Source organism: Corvus brachyrhynchos, unplaced genomic scaffold (genome assembly GCF_000691975.1).
Source record: "Corvus brachyrhynchos isolate BGI_N302 unplaced genomic scaffold, ASM69197v1 scaffold239, whole genome shotgun sequence".
NCBI classification, from domain to species: domain Eukaryota; kingdom Metazoa; phylum Chordata; class Aves; order Passeriformes; family Corvidae; genus Corvus; species Corvus brachyrhynchos.
The window spans coordinates 1,729-11,139 of NW_008246057.1; the positions used below are offsets into that span (position 1 = coordinate 1,729).

At 39.0% G+C, this 9,411-nt stretch overlaps 1 protein-coding gene across 5 annotated transcripts in view; it reads right to left on the reverse strand.

Annotated features, from left to right (window-relative positions):
* Positions 1–2,359: 2,359 nt before the first annotated feature.
* The window catches only part of CD36 (CD36 molecule), a 36,269-nt gene continuing 29,217 nt past the window's right edge, over positions 2,360–9,411 (reverse strand). For all 5 annotated transcript variants that reach the window (XM_017745986.1, XM_017745984.1, XM_017745987.1 and 2 more), the window contains exons 9-14: positions 8,915–9,102; positions 7,982–8,100; positions 6,610–6,683; positions 5,880–5,934; positions 5,515–5,683; positions 2,360–4,799 (exon numbers count right to left, since the gene is read on the reverse strand). In XM_017745986.1, coding sequence (XP_017601475.1) covers positions 5,519–5,683; positions 5,880–5,934; positions 6,610–6,683; positions 7,982–8,100; positions 8,915–9,102 — 601 coding nt within the window. In that variant the 3' untranslated portion in view covers positions 2,360–4,799; positions 5,515–5,518. The remainder of the gene's footprint in view (positions 4,800–5,514; positions 5,684–5,879; positions 5,935–6,609; positions 6,684–7,981; positions 8,101–8,914; positions 9,103–9,411) is intronic.

A 9,411-nucleotide genomic window follows, 5' to 3' on the forward strand; every position in this document is an offset into this window, starting at 1 on the left:
CACACTGCAGGTGGATCTCTGCTCTCCTGTGGACCTCCCTGGGCTGCACGGGCACAGCTGCCTCACCGTGGGCTGCACGGGAATCTGCTCCGGCACCTGGAGAACTTCCTTCCTCTCCTTCTCCACCGACCTGGAGGTCAGTGCAGGGCTATTTCTCTCACATATTCTCACTACTGTCTCCAGCTGCAATTTTTCCTGCACAGCAACTTTTTTCCCTTCTTTACTATGTTATCCCAGAGGCACTACCACTGTCACTGATGGTCAGCTCAGCCTTGGCCAGCAGTGGGTCCATTGGCTCTGTCAGACATGAAGACAACGAGGGTGAGCTTGTCAAGACTGCAGAACAAAATGCAGCTCCTGACACAACACAGTGCATGTTTGTGGAGGGGGTGCTTTAATTGTAGCGATAACTTCTGATTTTACAAAACAGACCTGGTGTTTGATCAGTGTAAAGATAGGTACACCTGTGGAGTGAATCCATGGAAAAGTATATGCTTCCACATTTGTGGTAAGCACACAGGAAATGTCTGCACTCAAGAGAACCTGCATCTCCAGCAGGCTTTTACTTTCTGCTGCTGGTTTCAGCTTCAATCATGAAGGAGTTAAATCAATCAAGAAATTTAACTTCAGGAGCATTCACATGGGGGCTTTCCAGTTGGAAAAATTATGAGGGCAAAGTAAGGGTGACTTTCCCAGTCCTACACATAAATATTTTAGTAGAATTTAAATTGCAAATGTGTTTAAGGAACCTCCAAAATCTAAGTCACATGAAAGAGCACACACAAATCTCTGTGAAATTCCTGATTTGCCCACACATCCTTGGTGTTACACAAGGGATGCTGGGCAAGAAATAGAGTCCCAGAAACTTTGGGTGGGCTTAGTTATATCAACCAGGTATTTTATAAAAGCACCGATTCATAGAACTTAAAGGAAACCCTGGTCTTAGCAAAACACTCCAGAATATTAATGGCCATAAAAATTTGTCTTAGAGCTGCATTCTGACAACCTGTTATCTAGCAGACACTTATGATGGACTTTTTGTTGTACTGCTTTACAGATGTTGTAATTGTATCTCGTGATGTTAACTGGCAAAGGTAGCAAAACTTAATCATAGCCAGCCTAATTTTTGACTGCTTATTCTTAAGTGAAGCAGGAGAACTTGTGAAAGCCTGGATGCCCTTTGGGTGGCGCCTGTTGCAAAGCATTTGGGTTTTTTTATCACAAAATAGAACTGAGAAAGGGCCCAGCCTGGTGTTGTCTGTAAATCCCTGCTTCCCTTGGTTATTGCTGGGAGAGGGTGAAACCAGCAGAGCATCACAGGGCCAACTGACAGGCAAAGAGGGAACAGAGAATAGAAAAATAATGGCATTTATTTATAAATGCAGATTGCATTTGGTATGTGCAAGTCATTTATCTTTCTGGTTTCTGGTTTTATATGGCTACTGAGAAAAAAAAAAGCTGTAAGAATATTTTATTAAATTTATTTTCTTTTAATATGCTGATGTGCACACCTGTCAATAAAACGAGCCCTTGCCTACTGTCACAGTTAAAAGAACATAGAAGGCATTAATTTTCTTTCTTTTTCAGGGTAGAGTAACACGTTTATATTACCTTAACAGACAGTGGTAAGCTAGCTGGGAAGAACAGGTTTTAAGACAGGCTTTGAATGCATAATTAAAATTAGAGATCAAGAGCTGGCATAGCTGCTCTGGGGTGTAAGTGTGTGGGCTGTTAGATCTTGGGTCAGATCTGACTTTCACACGTAGGACCTGGGGTGGGTGGGGAACATGAGGCATGAGCATAGCCCTTCTTGCCTCCTACCTGACCTGCTGGGCCAGCCGAGCCAGGGAAGGTTGTTGGAATGTGCAGCTGGATGTGCTAACACCATCCTGCCAACACATCCAGCTCAGAGATTTGAAAACAGGCCTCTCTCTGAGCTTGGCTTCCTGGGTCTGTTTTACAATTGCTTCAGTTTAGATGTGCTGGTGCTCACCTTTTTCCAAAAAGTCTTCTCCTTTTTGTGATCCAGAACATAAATCCCAGAATCAGAATATTCTGAGGTGGAAGGGACCCACAAGGATCATCGAATCGTGCTCGTGTGAATTGCCCACACGAGGATCGAATGCACAGTGTTGGTGTTATTAGCACTGTGTTCCGACCAACAGACAAAATAAATGCTGTATGTCACTGGTATTTCTAATGTTTCATGTAGCAACATGGTCTTCTAGGAAGCTGCTGTGTGCCAGAGTTCAATGATTTAACAAGGTTAGCTGTAAGCTCAGATATTTATCAATTTAAAAAATCAGTTTCTAGAAAAAGAACGCATACCCCAAAATACCAAAAAAAGAGACACAAGGACTACATTATTCAACACAGAAGGCTTTATTTACAATTAAACATAAGGATATCAGAAAGAAGGTTTGAGCTTTATTTTATTTGGATTTTCATTTACATTTCTAATGAAAGTTTACCCTGCACTGTTTGAACAAATGTAAGTACTTAACATTAGCCTTAATATCATGAAATAACAATAACTGTAACTGATGTTTTGGATAAAATAACAACAAATAATAATTCAAGTGCAGTCTAGATGCTGGACATAGTTTAAAAGCCCAAACCTGCATTGAGATCAATGAGATTACACATATGGACAAACATATAGTTCTGTCCATATAAAATTTGGCCCTGAGACATTTAAATCATGGCCTGACTTGCTCGATCACTGCTGCTGGAACACTGCAGCACTAAACAACACTAGTAAAGCAAACACTAACTTACTGACAATGTACTTGAAGTCAAATAAAATTAAGCTGAAATGTTAGCATATCAAAAACCACAGGAGCACTGCTGTTTTTCCTTTCATGTTAGATGCTGGCACAAAAGACATTTTATTATAAAAAGTTGGTGTCAGGTCTTGAACCACGGCAGAGCTGTGTTTATCTCAGAGGAGATGTGGCTTAATGACTTTAGCTGCCCTCATACTATTTTGACCAGTCCATAGGACTCTAGGGATGCCTTCAGTTGTGTCAAGTTGCCCCCAGACTAATACAGGAACAGAGCATCATACATGACACCAGCAATAACGTGGATATGAGAGAAAGGTATTGTTTTCCATTGACTAGCCAGCACCATGAGTAATTAAATACACGGGCTGAGAGCAGCCCTTCCCTCCAGTGTCACACCAGCTGCCCTGGTAGCTGGCATTTCCAGCTCGCAGCAGGAAAGAGTACAGCCGTGTACCTCACAGACCTCACCTTCAAGAAGAACGTCTTGGGATTTCTGTGACTCATCAGCTCTGCTGATAGCTACAAAACCTTGTCCACAAGGAACAATGGAATAAAACAATAAAACACCAGCATTATAATCAGTTGGATTTTCCCTTTATTTCCAAAGGTAAGAACATCTTACTAAAGATACCCAGCCAAAGACATTGCCCTTTATTAGCTTTGTGGTTTATAGTCCATTGTAGCATTGTTTCCAAACAGCAGGACATGAGAGGAAGACTATGTTTTATTTTCCTTTTTTTTGCAGTTCTTAAATAAGGGGACAAAAAAATCCAAAAAGAAATCATAGAAAATGCTTAACTTAGGCTCTTATTCTGAATTTAATGAGTCCATGGAAAAAGAAGAGACCCCACAACACTCCGTATTTGCCCCATTGACTCTCAGAATAAAATACAGCATTCAGATCAAATGAAAAAGTCAACTATTTATGCAGACAGCAGTGCTTGGTACCTGTCTACAGGCTGATACACCTCATTAAATAAATGCACAAATTTCCTAACAGCAGGTGGTTTATCAATAAGTGATTGGGGCTACCTGTTTTCATTTATGTGCTTCTACAGCAAGCGGAACCCTCTGACATTTATCAAAATCATTATCTCAGTCCTTCCTCTCTCTGAAGCAATTTGGAATATTTTCTCTTGGTCTGTCAGGTGACATATCAGATCATTCTCCAATGGACGCTTTGGGAAAAGTGGCCTTAGAGCAGTGCAGAGGCTGGTGTTCAAACAAGAGCCAGAAATAAGAGCTCACAAGAGGCAACGGGAAGAGCAGTGGAGTAGGTTGGGAGTTAGGGAGTGATTCAGATTAATAAACAGCTGTGGAGTCAAATGTTGATGATCTCCATCAACATATGGAGAACTGTGGTGTATCTATGAGCCATCTCCATAAAAACTGTATAAAACACGTATTTTAGTCTTTTATAAACTTCATGTATTACAGTTAGTAACTTTACATTATAAACTTCACATTCAATGCAATTCACATCCCTGAATAGAGGACAGACAGCAGTTCTATTGCAGCAGCTTCCATTCCTTAAAGGAACAGAGAGAAATATTGCTATGAGAGCATGTAGAGCACAGCATGAGCTCCAAATTGTTGTCATTCCCAGCCTGTGCTCAGAGACGGAACATCAGCAAGCGGCTTTCATTTTTCTTGCAAATCCAGAAGAAAATGAGTAGCAAGTTGCATAAATGGCAGAAGGTGGACTAAAATCCAACTGCACCTCAATTTCAGTCTGCTTGAATGCAATTTAAAATGTATAACAAGTTTCAAATAAAGTTTTTTGAAAGTGTATTTTCCACAGTGGCCTCTTTAGTGATGTCAGATATGTTGACCTTCAAAAACATCAGCTTATTTGGGTTAGTAAGCTGGTCTTCTCAAAATGGAAAAGTATGTTGAATTCCATAGCATGTGGATTGACTGTGCTTTGAATCATACCTTTTGTCTCTGAATTTTAATGAGCTGCTTGGCTGAAATTTCAATTAAACATTGACTACCTCTGAAGTCTTTTGTTACCTGTAGTGAAATAAAATCAGAATTCAGCATATGGTGAGGTAAGTCTTCAGCTTAAGAATATCTCTTTAGTATAGCATACTTCTTACCACAACATTCATGTCTCTGCACTTCTTTTAAAAAATTCCAAAAATGTGTTTGTTTCCCCAGATACTAGCACATTCATCCACTACTTGGTTAGTCTACCCCTGATGGGAGTGTATTTTGCCTTTTTGAACCGGGAATGTTCAGGAAGTGTTCAGACCAACATAACACTGACGCACCACAGAGAGGAAGTGAGAAACCATCACTCAATAGAAAGTGTAATTTACAGCAGGTTCTCTGAACCTCGGACAGGGGGATGTCCTGGCAGAGCACAGGAATCTGCAGCTGTGTGGCCTCTGTCTCAGAGAGGTGCTAGAGGACACTTCTGAACAGTTTAACAGTCTTGGACAAAATGCTGATTTTAAAGAAATCACAACAAACGAATGAAAATCTTCTTCTTCTGATGTAGTTCCCAATCCCCCCCCCACACCGAGTTAAGAGCATCCTGAAAGATACAGGATGGGAAGAGAACTTGAAAACATTAGGCCAATTATCTGGATGATTTCTTGAAGAACAACTACTGAATTTTCTAGCACATTAAAAAAAAAAAAAGAACAGTGAAATAGGTAATGACTCTGAACTCTTGAAACCCAGAGGAGAAGTCACTGCTGAGGACTGAGCTGTTAGTGCTTACCTACTTATTTTAATTTCTTCGACCTGAAAATGAAATAGGACCCCAAGAACGCCAGGAACGCCACAGAGCCTCCGATTATTAACACCATCTGCAACATGCTCAGCAGCTGGAGCCGACTGGAGATTTTAGCTCTGAACATTTCTGCTTTCTCATCCCCAATAACAGCAGACTGAAAATGTGCAAGAAAATCGTCAGTGAAAGGTAGATATGCAAGACCTCAGTTGCCGAATATGTTCTTGGTGTGGTGCAAATCACAGCACGATTTTAATTACCCAGTTTCAGGGCACCAAGACTGAAAAAGCTAGGTAGATTTTTGGTTGTTTGTTTTAAAACAGAGAATATTAATAGACATAAAATATACTAACCTCATTTAGCCAAAGAAGAGGGAACACATAGGGTTTTTTAACTTTTTTTAAAGGACTGAAATGAGAAAATGAGTACAGCATGTTACTTTTAGTTTGCTACATAAGCCCAGTCTCCACTTAAACGTTTTTCTTCTCTAACTGTATTTCTGACTTCAAGGTGTACCTTTTAAATATACTTTTGGAGTGAAAAAAACACAAACCAAACCAAAACTACAATTAATAACTGTCATTTTACATATTGGGCAAACACCATTTTCTGCCTAATCTTCTGTATTTGGGCAGTGAGACACAGAGAGGGTTGAAGATCTGTGTGGTGTTCATATGTACAGGATGCCAAAGGTGTGTCTATCCATGTACATTTGAGCCAATGAAGAGGAAAAGAAACAGCTAGAGACCCATTGACCCTTGTGATAATAACATTTAGTGACAGGGAATACATAAATTCTCTTTCTCATTGTCTCTTTTGTCTTTTGTGTTCATCCTCATGGCTCCCATTTGGGTTTTATAAGAATGCTACTTTTAAGAACATGTTGCCTTGTAAGCTTCTATAGAGAAATCAAATGTGTGTTAAAATGCTTGGGCAGTGTCCTGCTCTGGAAGATTTGCTCTGAATAAGCTTCAGGAAAGTATTTTTATTCCTTCTTCTCCAAGACATTTCTACTGATGTTCTCATAGACCAATCAGCCCTCTTAAAAATTCATTAAAAATAAAATAATGAAGTAGCACTTACTCAATTCTTGTTGAAGGCTGCACAAGGAGGTTTACTTGCAGCCTTTTTGCAAATCGTAGTGTAAAACCAGTCACCTAAAACCAGTGAAAAAAAACCAACAAAACATTAATTTAGATTTTTTAATTAGATGCAAAAGCCTATAATATGGACTGTGTCCGAAAGCACTTTGGGATTATTTTATCCTTATGTTTGGAAGGATTAATTTTTTTATGAAATGGTCATGTTTCTAAGGGTTTCTCATTTCTCACAGAAGTTCTAATTTTGTGGCTTTACCATAGTTACTTCTGTAATTTACATTTAAATCTGAAGGCAAAGGCTAAAACTACTAAATCAGTCATTTTTATATTTCATATAAAAATATATTTCAGGGGTTTTTTGCACCAAAAAGCAGCTAGATTTTCTTTTTCAAAATGGAGGACATTTAACTTGCATAGGGCAGAAAACAAACTTTTCATATCAGTGACAATATCTATCTACATCATATATATAATATCATATCTATACAAAGGTCAAATCTTTTCTTCATATCTTTTTTCCTGTCTCTGTCTTTCACAAAAAAAAAAAAAAATAGGCTGTAATCGTTGAAAATTTTGTGTAATATTTAGGAAATAAGGTGAAACAAAGATTTAACTTCATATCTCCTCATTGAAGTTACATAGCTTAACTGCCAAATTTTAGTGAGAAATTCTCAATTTTGCCTTTTCATTCAAAATAGAGCAAAATAGAATTTTGGAACGTTAGAATTCATCATACAATTTAGAAAACTTTGGTAAATACACTTGAAGTTAACTGAATCACTGAAACAGAAATAGAGGTAAATTTTAAGAAATCAAAATAAATTCATTCTGTTTGGGAGATCTGTTGGACAATCCAAGTCACAAAGACTTGAATTGCGTCTATTTAGATCAGCCTGTTTAGAGTTCTACCAATTGGAAATAAACTCACGTATGTTTATTTAGTTTCAATTGAGAGAGTAATTATCCAAAAATGGCTAGTTATAGAAAAATTTTAAAAATTAAGTGTAGAGGAAAGAGAAGTTTCATAGAATATGAATTTTCTATAACTTTTAAGTATAGAAAAATTATAGAAAAGCTACAACATACTTCACAGTTTGAAGAATCTATTCAATCCCACGTTCCCAGTAAGTCAAAATCAAAACCAATTTTCAAAACTTTGAAGGTCAGAATGAGATCAAGTTCTGTTCTAAATTTCCCCTGCTGAAACTATCCCACTTTGAGAGCAGACCTTAGAAAAGCAAGCATGAAAATAATGCATCTTTTGCTTGTCCCTCTGGCAAAAGGCCAATTCTACTACTATTAAATTTAAACACTGCAAGTTTCCCAAGGTACAAGTATTAAGTACTTGGACTTACAGGCTCAATGTCCAGATACGTCTCATGCTCCTTTTCATCTGGGCTCAGGCCTTCCACATTATGCAATATAGATTCACTTGCATGAAGAAAATGGGGAAGAGAGATATATACCGGTCTTTCTATTGAAAAAAAACAAACTCTCTTGAATCATTAAGCCTTGCTTTGGCGCTCATTTTCACAGGTCATCTTCCAAACATAGTTTTGCTATATAGATGTACAATCCTGATAAAAATGTTAATAGTCTAACCCCACCACCCAAAAAAACCCCAACCCAACCAAAAAAACAAAATTCAAGCATTTCAGTGACATTTTCAGTCATGAGAAAAATCTGCATGGTGAAATAAACTGCAGCTACAAACCCTGCTTGTCTGTGCCGACACTGTGGAGCTGGCAGTGCTCCCAGTTTCATGCTGAGGTGAGGAGATTGTCAATGTTTCCCCCACGTTCATGATCTCGTCTTAGCCTGAAGGGACCCCTCGCAGTTCACTCTGCAACAAGTGCAGACTCAGTATATATTTATTTTACCAACACCAAACTAAGCCAGTATTGTCTCTCAGTCTCTGAATGTGTATGTAATTGTGTACATACCCACCCCCGCCGTGTGTGTGAATTCCCACAAACACAAGGACTGTGACTATCTCTGGCTTTTACACAGAGCCCCTCCTTTCCTTCCTCTACACACATTCCTGCAGTTTCAGTACACAATCTATGGTATCCCAATTTTGCATAGCGCTATGCAAAATACAGAAATATTATCGTCCTCATTTTGGGCAATGAGGCTGAAGAAATGTGAGGGGGTCTCACAAGCAATGTGTGGAAGATTTCAGAAACAAACACAAACATCCTGGATCTCAGAGTAACACCTCAGCTACAGGACAAGTGCCTTGTCCCCAGTTAAATGGCTTGTGTAGCAGTACTGTGTCACCACCATACTTGCTTTGCAGGCACTGATGTCCAGGACGCCGGCTAATGTGCAGTTCTCTGATATGACTGGATCCGTACAGAAGCAATAATTGTCTCTGACTTCAGCTGGTGATGCAAATGCTTCACGAGGAACTATGAAACGATAGAGTGTGATTCCCTTCACAACCTGCTTGCTGTGGAAAACTCCGTAGATCGATCTGAACACAAAAGAGGAGAAATGTGTTTCACCCATTTGGATTAAAAGTCTGATTTGGTGCCAATGCTCCTGAAGGGTCCCCCAGCTGCCTCTCTTAAAAGAAGCTCCCCCTCCCAGGGAGCCAATGTCCAGGTTCCTGCCACACTGTTCAGAGAATTGTAGGATTGTTCCTCTGTACTAAAGAATATTCTACATTTTCACAAAAGGATGTACAAGCTCAGAGATGAGCATGACAATACACAAAAAGACAGACAGAAGTTCAAATACTAATAACAAAAACTAGCAAAATAATTGAGATGTCTTTTCCCTA